The sequence below is a fragment of the Manis javanica genome, chromosome X (genome assembly GCF_040802235.1).
Source record: "Manis javanica isolate MJ-LG chromosome X, MJ_LKY, whole genome shotgun sequence".
In the NCBI taxonomy this organism is placed as follows: domain Eukaryota; kingdom Metazoa; phylum Chordata; class Mammalia; order Pholidota; family Manidae; genus Manis; species Manis javanica.
Window position 1 is genome coordinate 1,262,417 of NC_133174.1, and position 25,899 is coordinate 1,288,315.

A 25,899-nucleotide genomic window follows, 5' to 3' on the forward strand; every position below is an offset into this window, starting at 1 on the left:
GGGCTTGCACGCCAAAGGCCGGGAGGCCGGCTTTCCCCTGAGCGCACGTGCCGGCGCATTCCCCCATGCGTGCACGCATGGACACTCGCACACCCTCCTGCGTCCGCGCGGTCGCCTGCTCACTCGCTCACGCGTGCACCCGCATCCCCGCACGGACACACGTGTGCGCCCGCGCTCACCCGCCCCTGCCCGCGTGCAGCAGCCGAGGCTGCACCGCCCAGGGTTGGCAGCGCTGGCCTCGCGCGCGGCCGGTGGGCCCGCGACAAACATTTGCTTTGGGGCCGGCGGGTTAAAGGTGAAACGCGCGAAGCCCGAGGCGCGCGCTCCAGGCCCCGGCGGGACGGGCGGACGGGGGGCGCCCCGGGGCGCCCCCCAGCGTCTCCCTCCCGGTAGCCGGGGAGCCCCCGGCGCGCAGGCGTGGCGGGCGGGGCGGCGGCGGAGACCCGCGCCCGGCGGCCGGGCGGGGAGGGGCCGGGCTTCCGGCGGGCGGCCAATCGCTGCGCGCCGCCCGCGGGGCCTCCCTGCGCCGGCCGGGCCCGAGCCGCCCACGGCTCCGGAGGTGCGGCGGGCGCGGGGCCGCGGGGGCCGCGGAGGGGGCGCCGGCCGAGTCCCTTGGCTTCCCGAGCGCGGAGGGGGCACGGGGGGCAGGGGGCGCAGGAGGGGGGGCAGGAGGCGCGGGAGACTCCGGGCGGGGGGCGCAGGAGGCGCAGGAGACTCCGGGCTGGGGGCGCAGGAAGGGGCGGGAGACACCGGGCTGGGGGCGCAGGAGGCGGTGGGAGACACGGGCCTGGGGGCGCAGGAGGCGGTGGGAGACACGGGCCTGGGGGCGCAGGAGGCGGTGGGAGACACGGGCCTGGGGGCGCAGGAGGCGGTGGGAGACACCGGGCTGGGGGCGCAGGAGGCGGTGGGAGACACGGGCCTGGGGGCGCAGGAGGCGGTGGGAGACACGGGCCTGGGGGCGCAGGAGGCGGTGGGAGACGGGGGCGTGGGGGCGCGGGAGGGGGTGGGAGAGCCGGGCCTGGGGGCGCAGGAGGCGGTGGGAGACACCGGGCTGGGGGCGCAGGAGGCGGTGGGAGACACGGGCCTGGGGGCGCAGGAGGCGGTGGAAGACACCGGGCTGGGGCGCATGGGGGGCGGGAGACACGGGGTTGGCGGCTGCCCAGACGCCGAGGACACGAGGGGGACATAGGGGTTGGGGGCTGCGGAAAGGGCGCGGGGGACACGGGGCTGGGGGCTGCCCGAGCGGGGAGAGACGCGGGGAACACAGGGGGTCGGGGGCTGCGGGATGGGGCGGGAGGGCACTGGGCTGTAGGGCGCGCGCAGGCCCTGCGGCGCAGCGGGGCCCGGGGTGGGGGCTGAGGCTGCCCTGGCGCTCAGGACGGGCGGGGTGCGGCGGTCCGCAGAGGACACGGGGGCGGGTAGGAAGTCGAGGGGCGCTCAGCAAGGGGGCAGGGAGTACCGCAGAGCCGGTGCGGAGCTCTGGGCGCGGCAGGGCTGCAGGACGCTGGGCTGGTAAAGGTGTGACCAAGACGCAGCGAGGTGGCTGGTAACTGTGGGGCGGGCAGGAGGTTGAGGGGAGCCTGCTGGGGGGACAGAGACTGCCCTGGAACGCCGACGAGGAGGTGCAGGGAGCAGGGGTCGTGGAGGCGGCTGGGGTTCAGAGGGGTCCAGGTGACTAGAGGCCAGTAGTGGGGGGCCGGCAGACTGGAGCTGCAGCCATGGGTGTCAGAAACGCTGCTGTCACCCGCAGGCCTGGAAATCTGCGTGGGTCCCTGGAGAGGACGTCTCTGCTAGGCCCAGCTGGGAGCGGAGTGTCCGCCCACTGCGCCCAGGCGCACGCCCTGTTGGTGCCCACCGCGCGCAGAGCCTCGAACCATGCCGGGTGAGTGGGTGGGTGTGCCCTGTCCCTGTTCCTCCTGCCGGCACATGTGAGGTCATCGGATATGGGGAGACACCCCCCCCTTTCCCCACAGATCCCCCCAAACCCCTGGTTTCCTGTTATTTGTCTCCTGGGTGGCCCCCTGGGCGGGAGAGACTGGCATCTCCGTCTGCCGTTGGAAATGTGGGTGAGACTCAGCAGTGGGGTGCAGGCAATTTATAGCACTGTCAGGGGGGCACCGCCACCTTATAATTTCCTTCCGATTAAAGTAGCCCTGGGGGCTTCAGTGGGCTAGTTTCTGAGAGAGAGTGTGGTGGAGACAGATGGCATGTTTGTGCCCATAGAATGCTAGAAAGACAGTGTTTTCTGGCCTCCTGAATTCAGACCAGAGGAGTCATTTGTTATTCCAATAAAGTTCTGGGGTTGATCCCCAGCAGGGCCGCAGGTCTGGGATGGCTGGACAGCTGGGACTTAGGGCAGAGCCTGGCCCTGCAGAGCTCAGATATGGCCCTGTCGCCTGCCTTGGGGTTTGTGGCCATCAGTGTGAGAGCATTGACTTCAGAGGCTTAGAAACACATGGATGGTGCGTGTAACATCCACACGGGAAAGGTGCCCGTCCCACTCTGATTATCAAGACACGTCTGAGCAGCTCCAGACCAGACCTGAACATTACCAAGGACCTTGTTTTTTAGACAAGTGACTTTTTATTTAGAGGAAGGAGCTGGCAACAGGCTGAGTGGGTCCTGCGTCATTTTCCTCGTCTCTGGCCTCAGAAAGCGGATCGCTGGGGCAGGCACTGAGCATGTGGTTTTCCCTGTGGTGGCCTGGTCAGACGCTGTCCAGGGCAGACGCAGAAGCTTTCCTATTCCAGGGAGAGGTTTGCAGCTACTGAGACCGAAAACCCCATTTCCCCAAAGCTGCTGGGGTTGTATAATGGCAGCATTCAGCGAGGGACATTCATTCAAACACCACTGCATCGCCCCGGAAATATCCTGGAAGACCCAGTGTGCGGACTCAACGCTGTGCAGGAAACAAAAAGCCACTTTTCAGTAAAAGAAGATAGGCAGCAGTGGAAGCTGCCTCTGTGTTTTAGGGGATAGTTGGAAGATGGGTTGAGTCGGGGACCAGGGGTAGAATCCCCAGATGCATTATGAAACTCTCAGCCATCGCAGTGTTCAGGCTGGACTTGATTTTGCAAGAATATCTATTTCTTTTTTTATTTTTGGCTTGGGATTTTCCTTCTCTATTCCGATGCCCATGGTCCCACCCTCGTGCATGGGGTATGCAAAGACACCCTGTAAATGCAGTGGCCTGGGATAGGAGTGGACGTCTCTGATGTCACCCCCAAACGTGGTCACTGGTAATTTCTTAAAAGCAAGGCCACAAGGCATCTGAAGACTGATGGGTGAACTGTCACCGGCTGCTGCCTGAAATCCACTGCTCCTTGCAGTTGGGAGGGAATACCTCACCCACGTGTTATATTGCAACGTCGTGCCCAGGGTGGCCAGCCTGCAGAGCCTTCAGAAGCCGTCAGAGTGTGAGTTGGGTCTTGGGGTGTCTGGGGAGAAGAGGTCTTCAGTCAGTTGTGCTGAGTCATCTCTCGGTTACTATGATCAATAATTCCTCCACCCAAGGGAAGGGAGAGTCTAATAGTTCCATAAATCCCATCCCGCGGACCCTGCCATGTGTCTCTCCTCTCCATGAATCAGGAAGCTTCTGGACACCTCGGCTTCTCTCTCACCCTCATCGTGCCCATAATGCATGTTCCACCCCACCACAGCTCAGCGAGACGGGGTCCACACGGGCCTCCGACCGCAGACCTTGCCCCGCAGAGCGTGGCAACTCTGTCTGCTCCCAGGCCCTCTGAGCTTCCCCCACCTGACACGAGGAGCAGGTGATGTGTGCAAACACATGGGTCAGAGGCGTGAGGTGGCTGAAGATTTATCTGTTCTGGTCTCTGGTTTGATGCCTCTCCAGTGAGGGAAGCCCATGTTTAGGCACAGCGTTGGGTCCAAACAAATCTAGAGCATCGGGTGTAAGTTTCTTAGGTACAACGTGGGCTGCATCTCACGCTGGAAGATACATGACAGGAATGGTCCAGTGTGAAGGGGGTAACATCTGTGCATTACTTCCCAGGCAGAAAGCACTCAATGCTCTTTTCAGGAATATCAAATCAAGTACTTAATAATAATAACAATGCTTCCTAAAGCTCTGCTGGGAATTTTTTCTTTTTTTCTTAGAGGGGCATCCCACCCAAATTGCCTAATATGAAAAACAGAGATAGTTACAATGACAGAAATATAGCCCAGCTGAAAATGGCATCTCGGGCTGAAAAGGCTGTGGATGGTGAAATTACACCATCAGGGGTCAGTGGGGGAGCGCGATGCTCCCTCCCTCACGGTGGGCGCCACGAGGCTAGATCTCCTTCCTCAGTTTAATGCCCCGTTATGTTTACTAGGGACCCTAAACATGGTCCATAGATGGGGTGCCTTAAACAACAGACACTTATGTCTGTCCATCCTGGGGGCTGGACTCCTAGGCCCACGTGTGCACAGGGCTGGTCCTCCTGGGGTCCGTTCTGGTCCCCGTCTTCTCTTGTCATGCCTGAGGACTCCAGTCTCTGTTCCCACCTCGACTTTCTCAGACACATCCGCCTAGGGGTGTCCTGACCCTCAACTCTTTGTGGCAAAAGTCCACCTCTCATCTTTTCCATAAGATTGTTATTTTAGTTTTCATATGTCTACAAATACAATTTGTGTCCCTAGAGACTGAATGCTGTGTTGTTTTAAGTCAGTTGTTTAAAAAAAAAAACTAGACAGATGGATAATAAAGATAAATAGATGCTAGACAGGTAATCGATGTGTAGAGAGATGAGAAGGGATGGATGGACTAGATAGATAGATACATAGATGTGGATGGATGGATAGATAGGGAATGAATGGATCAAACAGATACATACATACATATGTACAAGATAGATGGGTGGATAGAATAGAGGACGGATAGATTGATGAGAGACAGATACATAGAGAAAGAATGGATTTGGATGGATGGATCTATGGATGGATGGATGGATGGATAGATAGATAAATAGATAGATAGATAGATAGATAGATAGATAGATAGATAGATAGATAGATAGATAAACAGATGATAGATAGGGATGGATGGATTAGGTAATAGAGAACAGATGAATAGAATAATAGATAGATACCTTTAGGGCTGCAAACTTGAGTTTACTCTGCAATAGTCAACTCACAGTGTAAGTGCCAGGAATTCTAATATCCTGAAGCCAAGAAAAAGACAAAAAGGAGGGCAGGAGCACGCAGACAGGAGCCCGTTGCAACAGGCGCATTTTGGCATTTACCCCAGTGGAATGTACAGGTCGAGGCGTCAGCCCCAGGAAAGCAGGCCTGGGAAGATTACATCTGTCGTGTTCTATTTTGCGCACACGTGAGTCTTTAAGCCTTGCTGTGCGAACAGCTGCCCCGGGAGAGCACGGTGGCCTGGACAGCAGGACACGCTGGTGATTGAGAACTGAGGTCTGTGTGTCCTGGCCCCGGGCTGCCTGCTGCGCATTTTAATTTCTGTGGGCAGCTCAGTTGCCTGCACCAGGCATGGGTTGCTTGATCCTGGCAACAAGCTCTTAAGGGCCCAAGAATTAAATTGTTTAAAAGCGTCTGTAAGACTTAAGGTCATGAGTGTGCACTTATACAATTGAAATTGCCATAAATTGGATCCGCTGTCAGAGTTTCATCTTCTCCCTTGAGATATGAGGACACAGAGAACATTTTGGTTAATGAAACAAGACAGCTTTCCGTCTGCTGTCTCCTCAGCCTCATATATCCTTGAGTTGATATTTTTCCAGCCATGGATTTGTGTAGAATTTAATGAATGGGCTTGGCTGCTTCCCCATAGAGCACCATATTGCTCAGCTGAGGAGAGCATCTTCTTGGTAATTCATACAGTCCCCCCACTGTTTGCTATTGGTCCACCTATGATTAGAATATTTGGAGTGAGCTTGGAAGACTTGAATGCAAAAGAAATTAGGGCATCTTGGCTATGCATTTGCGTGGTATTGTGGGAAACTGTAAGCGTGAGTCAGGAGTGTAACCGTGGTGGTGTCTCTCTATCTACAGTGTCTGACCAGGCGTTTGTCACACTGGCCACCAATGACGTCTACTGCCAGGGCGCCCTGGTCCTGGGGCAGTCACTCAGGAACCATATGGCCACCCGAAAGCTGGTGGTGCTGATTACCCCTCAGGTGTCCAGCCTGCTCAGGTAAGATGTCCATGTACCCCAGGGGTTCCTCCTGCGATAGAAACACCTGTACTGTGCAGTCATTACTGACGTAGGGAAATCTGTCACCGGGCATTTTTTTCTATTTTTTTTTTCATACAACTGTCCCAATAAAGCCAAAACAACCCCAGGAAAAAACATACGAGTCTCTCCTTCGATGCCTGTCTACTCAAGGTCAGGACAGGCTGTCACCGATAATGTTCTTCGGCCTTTCAATCTGTGTGAGATGAACTTTGAAGCATTCAGGACCTATCCACATCACAGCAATATGGACCAGGTTCACCGCCGTAGAGCTAATTGAGATTTTAGAGGACCCAGGACATACGTGGTAGTCCAGGGGAGGGTTGAGGAGCCATGACCTATGGTGTGGTCATGCAGAAGATAAGCAGCGACCCATCGCCAGAAGTGACCAGTGGCATGGGTGTTGGGAGACCACCACTCTTCTAGACTGTGGTAATCCTTCTGCAGAGAAGCCAGTCCACCAGCCTATGCTCTTAGTGTCAAACAAATTGTATTTGTGAAAGTTAAATCTACTTCCAGGAGTTTATTTTAGGGGAGCAAGCAGGGCTGAACAAAAGGATTTAAGGCTGTGAATCACAGGGCTATTTGTAGCGACATAGAGTGATATTTCTCTTGCCCTCCACCTCCGCTGTCCCAGTTTTTATACAACCGCAAGGATGCCATAAATTCTGTAAATAACTGGGTAGACAGCGGGAGAAACTAGTGATGAATAGTACTTCCTAAAGGCACAAATAATTGTAGAGTACAAGTCAAAAAACTGCTAAAGGATTGAAAAGATGGGCCCAGAAGCTGCAACACCTGCCTTATAATAAGAGCATCAAAAGGAATAAAACAGTGGATTAGAGGAAATAACTCACTCATATTTCAGCTCTGAGAGCGGGTTTCGGTTGGAGTGGGTCCCTTGAGTGTTGAGCAGAATGAATGAAGAAAGCAGGAGCTTTGATACAAAGAGATAGTATTTCAAAGCACCAAAAATGAAGAAAACATCCTACATGCATTTCATTACCAGTCTGGTTGCCATCATTGATGCCCCAAAGTTCTGATCAAAACTATTAAATATGCAAAAGCTCAAAACTATTACTTGCTAAGGAACCTAAAGAAAAAATTACTTGAGGATGTACGCAAGCAAAATGAAATATGCATCCAAGAAAGAACTTGTGTAAAAGAATCAGCACTAAAGAAATAAATGAGTAAACGTTAGACTTCATTGTAAATGCATTGGTGCATAATTGTGAAAGTAATCTGGAAATACCACTCGACATGAGAGGTGGGTAGGGGAGAGAAGGGGACGTCCGGTGATGTTCCTGTCTTCTTTGGAGTGAAGATAAAGATCACTATCTTCGTATTTGACAGAAAATATAAGTTCAAATATGTGTGTTGACAGTTTAAGGATGGTTACCGCCAGAAGACTGGAAAGGATGTGCACAACTTTCAAAATTGCACATTCATGGAAAAGAAAATGCATGGAATAGAAAAAATCTAATCCATGCAGTGGAAGGTGGGAAAGGCTTACAAAGAAGAAGAAAGCATGACAAATGTAAGAAAGAAAATAATGGTGAGGGATTCCATTGAAATGTATCAATGATCGTACATTAAAAATTCCTCTTAAGAGAGAGAGACGTTCACCGTGGGAAAATAAACATAAAATCCAAAAACAGCTTAAACAACTGCAAAAGTGTTGAGAATAAAGGATTAAAGGATGCATGTGATATTGTATGATTCCATCCATCTGGGACCCCACATTCCAATGGTTGTCGTGACTACTGTAGTTGCTTAATCAATGAAAATTCTTCCTTCTTTCCTTAGGTGTCATGACCTTGACATTTTCAAAACATACTGGTCAGTTGTTTCATAGAATGACTTTCAGCTTGGATTTGTCCAGTGTTTTCTCATGATTATATTGAGGTTATATATTTTTGGCAAAAAAGAAAAATCCTCGGGAGTGGTGAACCTTTTTCAGTACATGTTCTCAGGGAGGAAGTCCCGTTTCTGTGTTGTTATTGGTGACATTAACCTTGCTCAGTTGGATAAGGGGGTATCTATGGGAATTCGTCACTGGAAAGATAGAATTTTTGTGTTTGTAGCTGATAAATATCTTGGGGGAGACACTTTGAAACTACAAAAACATGCTGTTTCTCCTCAGAACCTTTACCCATTGATTTTAGCATCTATTGGTGAATCTTGACTGCAACAGTTAGTGGTATTTGCCTAATGGTGATTTGCTATTTCCCTCATTATTTCTACATTTATGACGTGGAATTCTTCTGTAAGGGAGAGGTGTTCCTTCTTCCCCATTTCCTTATTTATTCCATTATATTCATTTTATTCTTTGAGTTTACTAGTTTTCTTGCACAAATTGCTTGAGCTTTGCCACTGGAAGCCCCTTCTGGTTGGTTCCCTGTACCCTTTTGATATGTCCTCATCCTTTTTCTAGCACCTTCTCAATTTTCTGGCATAGCAAGATAATGCCAGGCAGGCTATGACGAAGTAGAATTTGACCAACAATAAAAATAAAAAAACTGAAACGGAGCAGAGGTGCATTTCATTTTGACGGAAGGGTTAGTAATCTTTCAAAATGTGAGTCTCAAACTTGTACGCAACTAACAACGTATGTTTCGAATACACAAAGTAAAAATCAATAGGAATTAAGTGGACGTCTATGAGTTCCCACCTGACCCGTGTTCAGTCCTCACTGCCTATGTGGTTTGCAAATAGAAAATACTTTCCTAAGAGATGATGCAAATCAGTCTACCTTAAGACTGCTCAGTATGTCATGCTTCTGAAGTTCACATGAGCTTTGAGCATGGGTGAGGGGTGTGCAAAGCGCACAGAAAAAAATGAAGCTTGGACTTGAAACTACAATGAGCATAGTGGGGATTTGGATCCGTATTCCATGAGCAGGAAAGGGGTGTCCTCTTGAAGGGGTGGCGCGTTCTCTGTTGAATGTTCTCCTGTTCTCGTTGGGCATATGTCTTTTGCAGGGTTATCCTCTCGAAGGTGTTTGATGAGGTAATCGAGGTGAACCTGATAGAGAGTGCAGACTACATCCACTTGGCCTTTCTGAGGAGACCTGAGCTTGGAGTCACCCTGACCAAACTTCACTGTTGGACCCTCACCCATTATAGCAAGTGTGTCTTCCTGGATGCAGACACTCTGGTGAGTACAGGGTGATGGTGAGGACCAGACCCTCTGCTTGATAAGGAACTCCTCAAAGACCATGCCTCACCCTCCTTAAGCAGGCTGCTAGCTCTTGCTGGTAGAGTCCCACACGTGACATGCATCTCTATCGCCAACATCAACCTTCAGCCCGTCAGACTCAGGAATGGCATCCCACTAGCATTGCTCTAGACCCTGTGAGCACTCGCAGAAATAAATATGAAGGCTTGTTTCTCTCCTAGAAAGGCTTTATAGTCACACCCTTTCATCTACGCAAAATAGAGTAATTAGAAAAAAATGTTACCTTAATATAATTGAATTATATAGTCCTGATGGGACTGGTACACCTGGCTTCTGAAGCTTTGCCATCCCCCAACTGTCCTTTGGGGCAGTGACTTGCAGAAGAGGAGCCCACGATGGCCAGTTCCACAAACAGCCATCAGAAAGTCAAAATGTGAAATGAAATTAGAGCATGAACGATCCATTCCAGATGGTCCTGACTGTGCAAAAGCCCCTCTATAGGAAGATGGACAGATGCAGAGGAAAATATGAGCAATCGTGTAATCAGAGTAATGTTTCTCTTCTTCCAAACAGAGCATGAGTTAGAAAGCCAGCAGGTGTTGGAGGGCCCTGCAGTGAGTAGTCAAGCTCGGGAAGACAACCAATTCCATTATACGGACCCTCAAACCGCTCTGTTTATGGGCTTCCATAGTTCATTGATCACATTTGCTAGACTAAAGGATATACAATGATGGAAGTTCCATGCAGGATCTTACAAACCTTAAGAAGATATTCTAGTCTTCGAGCCAGTGTTAATTCAATCACTTGAAATAAATCAGTGCTTGAACATAAGCCTAAAAGAAAAGGCCCTTGGAAAATTGGTCCCAGGTCGCCCATCAGGCCATCGTGTGGTCTGTGCTGAATCTTGTGCACGTCTCCCATGCATACAAAGGTGAGCAATGTCCCGGGGACCCCCCTGTGCTCTGTTTAGGTGCTGGCCAACATCGATGAGCTGTTTGATAGGGGAGAGTTTTCGGCAGCCCCGGATCCCGGATGGCCGGATTGCTTCAATAGTGGTGTGTTTGTCTTCCAACCGTCCCTTGAGACACATGGCCTCCTGCTGCGGCATGCCACCGACCACGGCAGCTTTGATGGTAGGTGAGGGGAAGCTGGGAATTAGCGAAAGAGAACCGGGCTGTTTCCAGTACCCAGGGCCCTGCGTCTTCCTCATTTCCCCCGTGTCTGTGAATGGTGAGTCCAAGTCAGCGATGGGGATGGAGGGGTAAGGTGAGGCAGGGCTCTAGGAACGAATGAACAAGTTCATAAGTAAATGTGTAACAGAGGGAATCATTGAAAATATCATCAATGGGTAGAAAAAATGACCCTGCCATCCTGATCACACTGAAGGGGCAGGCAAACCTTTCTCTAACCCAGATAATAAATTTTTCAGCTTCCTGGGCCACTGGGTCTCTGTTGCACATTGTAAAGTGAAAACAGCCAATGTCAGGATGTAAGAAAATGAACAAGGACTGCGTTTCAATAAAACTTTATTTACAAAATCAGATGCACACCCTCATTGGCCAATCAGAATAAAGGGAAGAATTAAAGTGAGCCAACCAGGAGCCAAATATTTGCCCACATGGGGCATTCGTAGATGGGGAAAGTGCTATAATTTGTAGGATGCAAAAGGCAATACCAGATCGATGAAGAATTGGGTAAGGGCAAGGAGTTAAAGACCCTGGCAAAAACGGTTCAAAAGTCATTGTTGCTGCCTAAGAGATTTCACCAGAAGGGGGAGTGGGAAATTTTGGAGACCATATGTGGTTTTATTATTAATTGTTTGGGTTACTGCTGGAGAATTTTGGGGGGAATATGTGCTTTTTGAACTCACGGTATGGGTTATTAGTCGGTTTTGAGATGATAATGTTTTTGGGTACAGAGAGGAAATATCGATGGAAATATCGATCTCAGACCCTTGAAACACATCTTGCACTGCACTTGATTAACCCTTTGGGTGTTTGTTAATTATTTAGGGGCAGATCAAGGCTTACTGAATAGTTTCTTCAGTAGCTGGTCAACGTCAGATATCCACAAACACCTGCCGTTCATCTATAACTTGAGCAGTAACACGGCATACACCTACAGCCCCGCGTTCAAACAGTAAGTTTGGGGAAAAAAAACAAAAATGAGATCATCCCTTGTTTGCTTTGAATTATGGGTAGTCCAGGCAGCTAGTCTTAATGGCGGTGGTTCCTGATGTGTGGTCCGGGGAATCCCCAGGGGTTCCTGTATCACTTTCAGTGTGTGCACAGTCAAAATGACTTTAAAAAAATAACTTCAAGGTGCTATTTTCTGTGTTCACTCTCATTTTCTGGTAAGAGCACAAAGGCATTTTACAGAAATTCCAGGACATTATCAAATGATGTATGTTATGCAGATAGTTGTGAGGGACAGCTGTCTCTCTCGGGATGGACAATGACACTCTTTTCCCAGTTCTTTTTGGGAAAAATACCGTTATTTTTCATGAAAAAAATATGGAATTAATGTTAACATAATGGCTTAATTTTTTTAGTGAGTCGCTATGCACATTTTCTAATCTCTGTTTTAATTCCTGCCGTGGTCGGCATGTACAGACCGAATCGACAGGAACTGAGCCCTGGGCTCTCTGTGAGTTCTGAGAATGTTGAGAGGTTTTAGGACTAAAATGTTTGTGATCCGTTGCTGTAGGTGATGTTATAAATGCAAATAGAAAATCTGAGAAGAATCTAGGGAATGAAGACGTCAAGAGCATGCATTTTTAACAGGGGTCATATTGCCCCAAAGGCGGCAGAATTTTGTTTCTGGGGAGTGAAAATAACATATCCTTCTTAATGTATAAGCCACAGAGGTTCATACAGAAGATAGATATACAGCGTGAATGTGCTTTTTAAGTTTCATGGGCAGGAAATACTGAAAAAAAATCTGAGGAAAGGTTTATACGTGGCAGGAGTGGTGATAATGGAAAGTAAGACGTTGAGAAGTGAAAAGCCACAATCTGATAAAAGAAGCCAATTCTCTGGTTTGCAGTATCTACTATAATGCCTATTTTTTGGGTTTCTATCATTTTACGGAGATGATATGGACTCCTGTCCTGCCTGTCTTTGTAAGAGCCCTGATTTGTTCTTACTGTTTGGGGGAATATCACAATGGGTTATGATTATGGTTCTTGGTAGACAGAAAATGAAACCCTGCAAACCCGGATTGTTTAAACAATTCGGTTTAACCAAAATAACTGCAAGTCAAGGGAGTAATAGTTACCTGATGGTCAGTCAGGTAACTATTTAATTAAAACCTAATTAAAACCTACTGACTGGTCTTTACCTGCTGCTTGTCTGTGATGAGTCTCGGTTGGATGTTTCTGTGTGTGTCTGACCACTTCCAAGGGGAAAGAGGAATCCTTTGTGTTTCCTTCTCAGATTCGGTTCTAGTGCAAAGGTAGTGCACTTCTTGGGGTCCATGAAGCCTTGGAAGTACAAGTACAATCCCCAGACTGGCTCGGTTTTGGAGGAGGGCTGCGGGTTGGTCCACGAGCACCAGCTGACCTTTCTCAACCTCTGGTGGGATATCTACCACCATGGCATTCTGCCTGTCTTAAAAAGTATCCGGGACGAGCAAGAACACGCATCTCCACGACACCCGGTAAGAGGACAATTCCCTTTGAAACCGAGAGTTGAGAACAGGGGGAAAACTCTCCATGTCAACACTGAGTGTATTTTCTTCAGATGCGACCCCTCTCAGGTCCACATACTGTGTTTCATGGAGAATGATCCCGTAAAGAAAGCCGTTCTTTTTTTGGGGGGGCGGGGGGCGTTCTCCTAATCGTGAGTGCTTAATGAGCTGATATGGAGCTGTGATTTGCAGGACTGATGCATGAATAGATCATTTAAATGAGCCGCCTCCATCGGCGAGAGCCACTCCCAGTAAGTGGCTACAGATGATTTATTACGACGTCGTTCAAGCAGACGTTTTCCACTTTAAATCCTCCACCGCAATGGCGAAGGGAGGAACTTTCTGAAGAGAATTTTTTAACTGGTGGATAAACACTCAAGGGATTCTTAAAATACAGGAGGATAACCCTGAACGTGCAAAAGAGTGAAGATTCTGCAGTTGATTTAATATGGGTACATCTGCCTTGCAAAAGAGCTCTTGAAATTAGGTTCCAGGAAACGTTATTTCTTGATCACTTTTTATCAGCACAAAGGTGCGGTGGATTCATCATGAGCATCTACTTTTTGTACAGGTGGGCCTCGGTGGCGTGGGGGTGCCGTGTGCAGATTGGGCACCCTGTGCTGGAGAGCTGTGTGCAAACTCGGTGCCCAGTGCCGGGGAGGCGTGTGCAAAATCAGCAGCGGGGTCCAGCCAGCCTCGTCCTGCTGAGGGTCCTTTGGAGCAGGTGATGGTAGAGAAGGAGGCCCCACCCTCACCTGAAGAATGTCACGTGGAAGACGTAAGTAAATGCCCCACACACAGGTGTGAAAGAGAATCAGAGACCGGCTCCCTCCTGGACAGCTCAGTGAGCCTGCTTCCTGGGCTCCTGGGGGTGGGGGACACGAAGTGGGGACCCCCTTCAGTGTGCACTGACATCCAGGCCTTGTTGAGTTAGATCACTGCACAATTACGCATGGCAGTCGACCCAGTGATGCCCTTCTCCCCGAAAATATCCTACATCCTAATCCCATCCACGTTACTGATACAGAAACAAGATTGTTAGAAGTGTAATTAAGAACCTTGAGATAGGGAGATGACCCTGGCTTTGAAGATGGAGGGTGGCCAGGAGCCCAGGCATGAGGCGTCCTCCAGACCAGCGGGAAGGGCACACATTTTCTCCGGAAGCCTTCGGGAGGACCCCACCGTGCCCACAATTTGATTTACTGCAGGGAGACTGTTGTGGGACTTCTGACCTCCAGAAGTGTAAGATGATCGGTCTGCAATGTTTCAGAACACACAGTTTGTGGTCATTTGTTACAGCAGCTGCAGGAAATGAATACGTGGAGAACAGGTGTTTGGTCTCTAGATACTGGGGTTCATTCAGGTTCAAATGGCAAAGCTTTCATTCTCCCTCAAACTCAGCTGCCAGCCCATGTGGCTCTGCACTGGGAGAGGTTTTGCCAGACTCCTGGCCTTGAATCCGACTTGAATGGATTAGTATGTCCCACACGGTCATGCCAAGTACGTCTGGGTGTGCAGGATTCCACCCTCAGAGAAGACAAAAATGCACCTTCTTTGCAAAATAGAAAATACTCAATGAGGTTGTCATTTCCCCATCCAGGATTTCTGAGAGAGTACTTGGATGAATGCCTGGTGTTTAGAGATTTCTCATTTTAAATCCTCACATTCAAAGGCATTTTTGGTCTCCTAGTTTCTCACAAGACTTTAGAGCTCATCGCTGAGGATGGATTTGGGAATTGGGTTGAAGTCTCTTTTTTTCTGAATTAGTTCATCTTGATCTGGGACAGCTGTCTCTTGTTGATCATAAACAACCAGTGATTCAGTGTTAGCAAACGTTTATAAGGAAGGCACTACCCTCCACCTTACTGTATAATATGGGATAGATAGGTCCAGGCAACTTCATGCATGAATAATTTTTAAGTTGTGGCTTCCCATGAATGCAAACCAATTGAAAAACCCTCGGGTTTGTAGAATGAAGACAGAGGTAGTAGAAAAATGAGCTTCTCGTAGTTTTTCGTTCTTCCTGCTGTAGTCTGAGTCCTTCATTGCCTGGATCTGGCCACTGGCAAGTGCCTCTTGTGAGTTAAATAAAGGGCATCTGCCTGTTCCAAGAATGTGAAGAATCTGTCAGTTAATCTCAGAGAATGTAGGGCTGCTCCGTCTTCTGCCATGAGGAGCTACACCTGCGACGGGGGCTTTATGAGAGATTAGCCTTCCCACCAAACGTTTAGTGGGCAGTTAGACTCTCCTGAGTAGCCCTCACAAAACCAGTGGTGAGGGTTCACTTTGCACGTCAAGTTGGCTGGGTCAGGGGATGTCCAGATTGCTGGGAAAGCATTCTTTCTGGGTGTGTCTGTAAGGGTGTTTCTGGACAAGCCTAGCATGGGAATTAGGAGCCTGAGTAAAGCAGGTGGCCTCCCCAGCGTGGCTGGGCCACATCTGACCAGCGGAAGGCCTGAATAGAGCAGAAGGGCAGAGGAACGGAGAATTCGCTGTCGGTGCTGGAGGTAGGACATGCCGGCTTCCGCCCTCAGACACTGGCCCTCCTGGGCCTTGGGTCTTTGGACTCCAAATGAGTGACATCTGCAAATGTCCTTGGTTTCCACTTTGTAGACGGCAGACTGTGGGAGTTCTCAGCCTCCCTAGTTGTGTGAGCCGATCCCTGTAATAAGCCTGTTTCTGGAAATCAGTATGCACACTGTCGGTTCTGTTTCTCTGCAAAACCCTGATGCGTGCACAGACTGTCTTTCTAAATCCCTGGTCATCGAATGTTACTCTTATTCCATCATTTCATGGTGTTCATCATTTCATATTAGCGGTTTCCAAACTGGGGCCCAAGTTTTGTCTGAATAAGAATCATTTAAAAGGAATTTTTCATGTGTGGATTTTCTTCAAATCATGGATGATAACCTGTTCTTGACCATGTGCACACCGTCTCATTACCAAGGACGACCACCTTCTTTCAGCAACAAGCGGGTATCCCAGGTCCTTGGGCTGCTCGTGGGATTATCCCAGGTCCTCAAGATTAAGGACTGAGATTTTGCATAGACTCTTAAGGCAGAAACCCACTGGGCGACTATAATCTTGTGGCCCCAGCTGCGTCTGTGCCCACCTCACAAGAACCAGAACCATGCACACAATGCAAAGAGTCCTTCACTTTCATCGGTACAGTATTCTTCACACCCAGTTCAAATGAACTATTTACTTGCTTATTGTGGGCTCCCTTGGGGCTTCATTTATACCTCAGTGGAAGGCGTGCAGGATGAAGCGACCTGGCATCGGGCTTATTGACGGAAATGTTTAATCATGATGGGAGGGTGGGACTCAGGCGCCCGAGATGCAGGTGAGCTCGCCTGTGTGACCAGGGGCACGTCTCAGACACGGAGGACCTCAGGGGCACAAGGCTGTGAGCCCTTCTGGGTGTTCCTGGAGAGGAGGAGACAGTCAGGGAGTGAGCTCGGGGCTGCGCAAGAGGGCTGGTGGTGACTCAGGAGAATGCATGAACACCGCCTGAGCCCTAAACGCCAGGGGTAGCTAGGTTTGCAGCCCACAGCTCAATATTACAAACCTTGATGACATAAACAGAGCACAAGCAAGGAAGAGTCTTTTGGGGTGTCCGCTGTAACCATCCTTGCACCTTTCCACCAGCTCTCTTCACGCACATGCTCACCACGGTGGGCTGTGGTGTGGTGCACGTGAAAAAAAAGTCTCTGTGGCCTGAATACTTTATGGTGAGTGTGTTTCTCTAAAAACGGTAGTCATTCCCCTTTTTAAAAGATGGGGTACTTTTGCAGCACCTACAGTAGTTGCCTTATTTCACAACCACCCCAGTCATCTCTGCAATTGTTTACATGGCCTCACCGTAGTAGCCATCCAATGAAGTATGGACTCAAAGTTCCTGAATTTGGGGAGCTAGAACCCCAGTCCAAAAAAAAAGAAAAGAAAGAGATTATTTGCATAGTTCTTCATGACATAGACAAGGTGGATCCTGACCCTTGGATTTTTATTCCAAGTGGTATTCTCTGTACATATAATGATGATGACAATGCCTATGATGAGGTCTCTGCTTTTTGAAAAATAAGGCTGGATATCTATGTACTTGCCATATAAATTAATGCATCAGGAAATGTATTTGCAATGTATTGTCTTCTCAGCTGAGGGTTTTGTCTTGCAGTCCTTGGTAGAGAAATGTAGTCAAGGAAAGTGCAGAGATGCCCGTCAGTTTTTGGAAGTTATTGGCTGTTTTTACTATGGTTCACACACCGTACATCTTTATTTTTAATAGGACTTTCTGTTGAAGGATAGTGTACCTACAAAAAGGGACACCCGTAATAAGTAGACAATCTTGATGGAGTTTTAGAGTGAAAAGCAAATAGCCCCAATCCAGACCCAGAAAGTCACCCCCAAAAGGCGCCATGCACCCTCCCAGATGCCAGGACCTGCTATTCAGACTTTGACCAGTACCTTTCTTTGTGAGTGATTTTCTGCTCCTTATGAGTGGAACCCTATGACATGTTCTGTGAGGTCTGGCTTCTTTCATGTGGCGTGTTTGTGACATCTGTCTTACCAAATAAATCAGTACTTCATTCTCATGAGCCACATGTCATGAAATTGTATGAAAATCGTTTATTGATTAATGTTTCTCTGGATGGACCTGTATAGTTTGAGCTGACACAGATAACCCTGCCAGGAAGAACCTTGTGAGTGCATTTTATTGCCCTTGACATGCATTTCCAGGGGGGTCATATGGCATGGTGGCTAGATCAAAGGGTATGTGTGGGTACCCTTCCTGTTCAGTACATTTCTGCCAAGGATTTGCAGGTAGTTGCCCCTGTAGCAGGGCATGGGACTTCCAGTCAGAGGGCCTGTGAGCATGTGGGGCACCTCCTTCTGGTTTTAGTTTACATGTGTGAGATGACATTAAGTGTAGGTGAGCCAGTTTTTAGGTGCATGTCAAGCCTTGGCAGAGCCATTTCTGGAAATATTCCATTCGGTGGATGCCCACCTGAACGCTTGCGGTGTACAGAGGGTGCCCCCTGGATATGTTACCATCTGTGAGATTCTCAGCATCATAGTCCTGCTGGCGTGTGCTGAGGAGTCCGGCTACAGCCTGGAGGGGAAGTAACGTGCCTGATGTATTCATTTAATACGTGTGTGTGTGTGTGTGTGTGTGTACGCGTGCACACGTGTTCCACTTTTTTAGCTGTTTTTGGCAGGAGACTTACTATGAAACAAGTCGCTCTCTGCCAATTGCTGAAAGTGGAAAAATCCCTCTTCAGTTCTTGAACAGCTTCATATATTTATCTTTTTAGCATTCACCACCTCCAGCGGTAATGATATTTGTAAGATTATAGGCTGTGGGGAAAGGCAGTGAGTGTTTCCTTCCCCTTTGTTCTAAGTTTACCTGCTCGGGGTTTGTTTGTGAGCAGTGTGGACCCACTGTGTGCCCGCTGCCTTCGTTATCTGGCTTCAGGATGCCCTCTTAGCTTGCATCTTCTCAGGCTGAGAGTTCTTCTGGCATTTAAGCTTCTCTCCATCCTTCAGCCTTGACTCCCTCTAAGCCAAGAATCCTTGTCGGGATTTTTCCGCTACGAGTACGCCTTCTTTCAAAGGAGAAAAATAAATGCAGTTTGCTAAAGTCCCATTTTCTATACGGGCATTTTTTCTTACCGTGATGTGGAAAAGCTGATGTGGCACCACACTGTTGTTCAGTTGTTATCTTGGAATCCCCCCCGTGCTTTCTGCACGACATGAGAAGGAGGAAGTGCCTGTTAGTCACTAGGAAGAATAAGTGGAATGCTCATTCCTCATTTTTCAGTGAGGATTGGAAAATATGTCCGCATTGTGCAGTCTCCATGGCAGACAGTCATCAGGGTGGTCTTGCACGAGTCTTGGGGCCTTTCACAGACTTACTTCCTGACCCTGAATTCATCCGTGTAAAGTAGCTTCTGCAACTAACAGCCCCCAGATACATGGATGAAAATCTAGGCTCATCTATGTTGCAGTCCACTGGGGTGGCAGAGACGTGCTGTGCTCCATGCGGTCACTGAGGCATGCAGGATCCTTCCATGGTCTGGCCCACCTTCTTCTAGGGCGTCCCTTCTCAACTGTGGGTCCCTGAGGGAAAATGAGTTAATTCCTCTCATGCCGAAGCCAACTCTTGTATGCCAAGCATTGAGTTTCTCCTGTGTGTCTGGAATTGTCTCGGCTATATGTCATCCTCGGGAGCATGGAGTTCATCATATGAATTGCCCCCTGCAGGGATTCCTTCCAATGTGCAACCCCTTCTGGAATAGGTTGTTTGAACTCTGACTCATGCCTGGAGATGACACATCTCCTCTCCTCGTGGGTAATAATCAGTCACGTGGCCCCGTTTTGCTGCAGGGAGACCTGGCGTTGCGTGTGAGCCTGGGACGAAACAGCAGACGCAGGCATGGGTGCGCACAGCGCTCTCTCCATCCTTTCCTTGGAGAGGCAACGCCTGTTCCTTGGAGAGCTGTGCTTGCATCACGGGGGCGGAGAAACGGATGGGGTGCTTGCTTGTCCTAAATTGTTTCTGCTTTCTTTATAACAGATGATAGCTTGGCCTGGTGTTGTGACGTCCCCTGGAGTGATGTGTGACCCATTGTCCCCTCCCTCCCCACAAAGGGCAGACTCCGCAGAGGCCCGAAGCACCCCGGTATACCGCCTTTCTACTCGTTCTTCCCGCCCACATCTGTCCACCTCTCTCAGGGCTCATTATTTTCTCATTGTGTCTGTGTCCGTGCAATTCAGTGAACACACCTAGACTTTGTTCTTCATCCCATGACGTATCGGAATGGTCTTCCCAGCGCAGAACCGGGTGCCTTGTGATGAGTGCATTTATTACTTGGGTACAGAAGGTACCCGGTTGTTTATTCAGATTCCACCTGTGCCCCCTCTGTCATGGTGTTTTCCTGTGGGTCGTTTATTCTCTTTTGTCTTGCTTTGGGAAGACTTGGTCAAGAAAGAGATACCACATCACTACGGCATACGTTCACCTTTCTTTTTGTAACAATTTTCGGTAAGATTTTGGAACCATGTTTAATATCAGCATGGAAGGATTACAAGCTCCCCGTTTTTCTCCCTAAATTCACCCCTGTGAATCCATGCATCATCAGACTGAAGCCAGACAGACTCTCCTCAGGAGACTATCTTAGCAAAACGCTTCTGTAGACATTTTAATTGCATCTCTCTCTGAAAGATGAACAGTGGTGCATTGCCTAAGAACTTTGCATCTCATCTTGTGGGAGGAAGGGTAGCTCAGAAAAGCAAGAATCAGGGAAGCTCATCTTTCCGTCCTTTGCAGGAAAGGCTATCTAGCACTAATTCGTTCGTGTGATCTTATTTTCCCCAGGCAAAAAGAGTTCTCTGTCATTTTGGTTAAAGCTTCAGTTCTCCGTGGTGCACCCCGGACTAACCGTGACGTGGTTGTGTTTCTAGCAGCCGGTGGATAAACCCGAAGGTGACCCCTTGGAGGAAACGTCATCGGAAGCAACCCAGTGGCCCCCTGTGGATGTCAGCAGGGACCACAGCCCTCGGGATGTTTTAGAGGTGGTATCCTAATCATGTGCCTTGCGCAGCGCTCGTGAGCGACGCTGTCACCATCCCTGGGGCCGCACGCGCGTACACACCAGCTGTCACTTCAGTTTGCAGCCTGGCTTTGTTGAAATTAGAGCCCACCTGCCTCTGTCCGTGCCTCTGATCCATCTGTCTTCTCTCTGGCCTTTGCCTTGGGCAGGTGCTGTGACTGTCTTTCCTGTCCTTGATAACCGTGCCCTTTTCTTTCTTAAAACGCTGTTCTGCAGAAGTTAAAATGGGCGTGAAGGGGCTTTGCTGTTTCCTTGTAGAGCAAGCATAGAATCTCCCAGCGATCCATTGTCTCAAATGAAGAGAATGAAACTGGGAATATCTGGGAATCTGGGGATGTTTGATCCAAATTAAGCATGCGATGCTTTAAGAATGGAATCATGTCCTGTTCCTGTCTCTGCCTCCTACACGTCCTCATCTGAGCCTCTGTGGATGCATTTCATGGATGCAGTGGCTGTTTATTCTTTCTAACAATGATCTAGTAGCAGTTTGTGGTTTTTAAGTCATAGTGTAGCTCTAAAGCCGGGCGATGAGAACATGAGAAAGTTGGCGTAGAAGGTGTGTGTTAGCTCGGGCTGCGGTGACAGAATCCTACAGGTTGTGGGGTTTTAACAACTGGCATGTATTTTTCTGAGTTCTGGAGGCTGTAAGTCCTTCTAGATCAAATGCTAGCAGGTTTGGTGTCTGGCTCATGGGCAGTATCTTCTCGCTGTGTCCTCACTTGGAAGAGGTGAGGGAGCTCCCTGGGGTCTCTTGATAAGGGCACTCATTCCACATATGGGGGCTCCACCCTCATGACCTCATCCCGTCCCCAAGACCCCACCTCCAGCTATCATCCCGTCGGAGGTTGGTTTGAATTTTGGGGTGACACACCATTCGGTTTAAAGCAGCATAGATTTGGGCTATGAACCACTCTATAATCCCTGTTTTCGTTTGCATGATGCCTTCCCTAGAATGTATCCCTGGAGGAAGTGTGGATGCTTTTTCTTGCCGTTTATTTTCAACCTAGTAAAGGCCAAGGGACTGTTCTGAACTTCCTGCTAGACTGCTTGGTGTCGGGGTTTCTTCCAAAGATCTGCCAGTTAGCACATCGCATGTAGGCTTCTTCAGCCCCTATAATGATGTTGAGGCTTTACAAATAGGATGTCTGGCTGTTCATGGGTAATAATGTGTATGGTGGCTGTGGGAGTGGAGCTGGGAAGACCGACCTTTGATGGCTCAGCCACAGGGAAGGTTTGACACCGTCCCTGGGTTCATTACCATGGAGAACTGGTAGGGTGGGGGGATGAGACCCCAGAGCATGGTCTGGAAAAAGCCGTAGTTAATGCCTGGCTCATAAAGATTAGCTCCAGCCTTCAAGTATGGCCACATCCTGGCCGCTCCTGGCCGATGGCACCAAACCAAGTCCGCCTTCTGGAGCTGCGCAGGCAGGTGGGGTGACGTATCAGAGATGTGGGCCTTGGGAGCAGCCAGGAAACGGGCTCTCCGTCCCTTGTTTGCTTAGCTGGGGTGTGTTAAGACCGTATCCTACACACGTCTCCATGGTTGCAGAAACGACCATTGCTCGGTATTCTGTATTAACACCATTTTGTAAGATTGAGGGAATTTGTCATTTCCTCAGATACTCATCTCCCGTTGGGGTCACGGATAATGCAGTCAGGGTGCCATTTGGTGCTGAGAGCTTTTATGGGATGGGGCGCTGTGGGCTCCCCTTTAATTTGAGAAAGTTCTAATTCCCAGGAACTCAGGGCGCTCAAACGCAGGGGCTCTTAGAGGGCATGCGTACTAAGGTATCCTGGAAGAGATCTGTGTTCACTCTTGCAGTTTCCTTGGCCAAGAAGGTGGCATGTGTGAATAAAGTATGTGGAAATGTGGGCAGCAGGCAGAACGTATAGGTCAAAATCCTTTAAAACCATTGTAGCAAATAATCAGAGGAGCAACTACTATGTGCCCAGTGGCATGGAAACTCTCTCTGGTGTCCAGTGTCTTGCCACTCAGGCACAGTGTCTGGGAAATACCTGAGTCAACTTTGCAAGACCATGTCTATGTGCATGCGTGCATGTGTGTGTGTGTGTGTGCATCATTACTACCATATACAGGATATGCATATTTTTAAAGGCTTTTTCTAATTCTTGGTAAGACAAACTTCAAGCAAATGTATTTGTTATATTTGTGGACCCACTTGAGTGCCAAAGAAAAGTGAGATGTGTGTGTATGTTTTACACATTTATACACTTACATCTTCTCTCATACACATCCCTTCAGATGGTAGAAACCCTGCCATTGCAAGAAGATGACTATTTAGTTGATTGTTTAAACGGTCTTGACAAGCAGTCCAAAATACTACAGGCTTTGTTTACAAGGGGCATGTTTTCTTCATTTCACATAGTTTGATATAGACGGTGAAACAAAAAACTGAGGTTTCTGGTGGGTGGAAGTGTTACATCAGGGTAGGTGAGTGTGTAAAATGGTTCAGTGTTTGCCAATGAACACACTTCTTAGGGAAAAGGGGACACGTGCACAATTATATTTAATAAAATTCCAAAAAACTTTGGCACAACAAGCATTGTGTTATGAGGCTATTGTATTAACTTCAGTGTGTATTTCGTTCCCAAGTAAATGCTCCTGGTCCGTGCTCTCCCTGAGAACGTAGATGCATTTGTAGACCCCGCTGTTAAACAGATTGGACACTTTAGGCATCTTCAGAAACCATCTCCTGCGGGTTTGTGTTCCCTAGGTTGACCTGGCCATCTCCATTTCCGAGATTTCCATCGAAGAAAAGGTGAAGGAGCTGAATCCCGAAGAAGAAAGGAGAAAATGGGAAGAGGGACGCATTGATTACATGGGGAAGGATGCGTTTGCCCGCATCCAGGAGAAGCTGGACCGGTTTCTGCAGTAACGCGTGCCGTTGTGCGGGGTCAGACAGCGTCCCGTTGCGTGGCCCCGGCACGCGGACATCTGTCTCCTCTAGTCCTTTCAAAGGGAAGCATTGCTCAACGATGTGCCTCTATTTATGGTTGACCAACTGGAGTGCCTCACAAACATGATGTAGACCCTAGGAAATGCACCAGGAAGCTGATCCCAGCCACCCATGCCTTCTCAGTCTTCGTGAGAGGTGCTTCTGTCCACCTTGTCAGACGAGGGGACAGGGTAGACCCTTGGTACGGTCCCTGGTCTGCAAAGGAGCTCTGAAATGGTGCCTTGGACAGGTGCTACCGTATCTATCCTGTGTCGGTGTCCTCTCAGATGTCCCCCCAGAGCTTCTGTCCCTATGCTATTAACACGAGTATATGCATTCAGTACCTCGGGAACCCTTCAGAATGAAAAGTCCTTTTCTGAACGTTTAAATAAGCATTTACACATCTTGCGCGTGACTTTGAGTTTTAGACTTTGTGACGCGTGTTTGAGAGACGCCACAGCTGCTGTTTCTCTTCTGTAAAAACCAGCAGGGCTCTGGAGTGCCGGTCACAGATGCCCTATTTGGGACATGCCAGAGATATTTGGGAGAGAGTTTCTACCTGGCTTGGGTGATGTCACCTCTTATAAATCGGTGTATCTACCGGATAAACCCAGGGTTACTCTGAGGGATTTGGGGTGACAACTCGCCCACCGTGACCGAATCTGCCTTGTCTTGAGGCTAACCATTTGGGGTCTGTCCTACTGGCCCGCTCTTTGCTGGGAGATCGCTACCTCCATGCAAAACGTGTTGAGTCCCTGTGTCCGCCAAGCCATTTCAACTCAGCTCTTCTGGGAGAGTTCTCACGTTTATGAGATTAGATGCTTCATTTCATGAGAAGGCATCGTCTTTCCAAGTGCTCTAAGTTTATGAATTCATACCGTCTGTTGGGACAGCTCGCAGGGTCACTGCTCCTGGCCAACATAGTTAGAATTAAATCGGTCAACGCTGTGCTAAAGACAGGGAAATGTGCTTTTTTAGAAGTTTGAATGGTGCGTTTATGATGCTCATACTGTGGAAAGTCACAGGGTTCATGAGAGTCAGGTTTGGCATTAGGTGAGGGGGCTATGGTGCCATTGGGTGGATGTGGGCCCACGTGAAGCCCTTGAGCCCCTGGGAAGGGAATCTGCATGATGGAATGTTATCAGCTTTGCAAGATGTAGGTTGTGGAGGGGATGTTTCCCCTTATGGCTGGGAGGTCAGTGATCCGTCGTCTCGGCATCACACATATGGTGCTTCTGGGGCTCATTAAAAATAGCCATGTGCACATAGCTTTAGGTGGAGCGGGGTGGGGCGGTCATCAACCATCTGAGTAATAAATTCGTCCTGGGGATAGACCGGTGGTGTTCAGGCTCTGTGCTGTGGGCCATGACAAACAGAAGCCGGAGTCAGATGCAACATCCATGGGATGCGTATTTGAGTCGGGTTCAGCTTCTCTGGAGAAGACAATTCGTGTTTCCAGGCAACGGCTCAGTGACGGGGAATATACGTTCCACACGGACTTGTGTTGTACGTTCTCACATATGTCGTCACATCTGGGTGACCGCTCCTGCGTTTCCATTAAAAGTTTAAGACAGCACCGTGGTCTCCCCGCTGCTGTGTGTGTGTGTGCGTGTTCTGAGCCATCAGGATAAGGTTTCTTATGGAGTACGTTGGTCTTCGTCCTGCAGTCAGTTTGAATTGCCAGGTGGGTTTTTCAGAATGTCTAGGGACAGTCAGACGCATACAGCTGTTTACTATGCACTGAAAGGGCATAAAGTCTCTTTGGGGAAGAAGCCCCATTTCCTGGCAGGGGCTCCTCGATGCCAGTCATTCCGTCCCTCCACCCATCACGTGATCGTTGAGCTCTCTACATGGCAGACAATCGAACATGTGCCAGATCCGTACACAAGAAGTTCAGGAACACTTGGAGGACGTGTAAATAACATCCACATGTAATATGCTGCTATTACTGAGTCATCCCAGACTCTATGCTGTATATTGTGTAACGTCAGGACTACAGAATTGTCACTGAGTCCCCAACAGATGTGATTTGACTTAGATGATCAGTAATACACAGAAAAGAGGGATACATATATATTTTTTTGTTTTAGAAATAATTATTTGGAGCAAGAAGAAATGGCATTTCCGATACATACACTTGGTGGGATGGATAAAGGTGTGCAGGTCCAGAGACACAAAGTGTAGGATATTTGTTCCCCAAAGTCCACTGGTCGAGTCCTCCTGAGCACATTGTCTGGCACTCAAATGCCTGTGAACAGTCCCAGTGCTA

At 48.9% G+C, this 25,899-nt stretch overlaps 1 protein-coding gene across 9 annotated transcripts; it reads left to right on the forward strand.

Moving 5' to 3' along the window:
* Nucleotides 1-270: 270 nt before the first annotated feature.
* On the forward strand, nt 271-24,038 carry GYG2 (glycogenin 2). 9 transcript variants are annotated; one of them, XM_037013481.2, is made up of 12 exons: nt 442-559; nt 1,751-1,882; nt 3,255-3,416; nt 6,019-6,160; nt 9,181-9,355; nt 10,347-10,509; nt 11,389-11,515; nt 12,811-13,033; nt 13,635-13,841; nt 19,638-19,742; nt 20,525-20,635; nt 23,409-24,038. In XM_037013481.2, the coding sequence occupies exons 4-12, from the start codon at nt 6,105-6,107 to the stop codon at nt 23,568-23,570; spliced, it is 1,329 nt and encodes a 442-aa protein (XP_036869376.2). In that variant the 5' UTR covers nt 442-559; nt 1,751-1,882; nt 3,255-3,416; nt 6,019-6,104; the 3' UTR covers nt 23,571-24,038. The 9 variants fall into 9 exon arrangements, with proteins under 9 accessions (XP_073083576.1, XP_036869376.2, XP_036869373.2 ...); XM_073227475.1 differs by lacking the exons at nt 442-559; nt 3,255-3,416 and adding an exon at nt 271-295; XM_037013478.2 differs by lacking the exon at nt 3,255-3,416.
* The last annotated feature ends 1,861 nt before the right edge of the window (nt 24,039-25,899 follow it).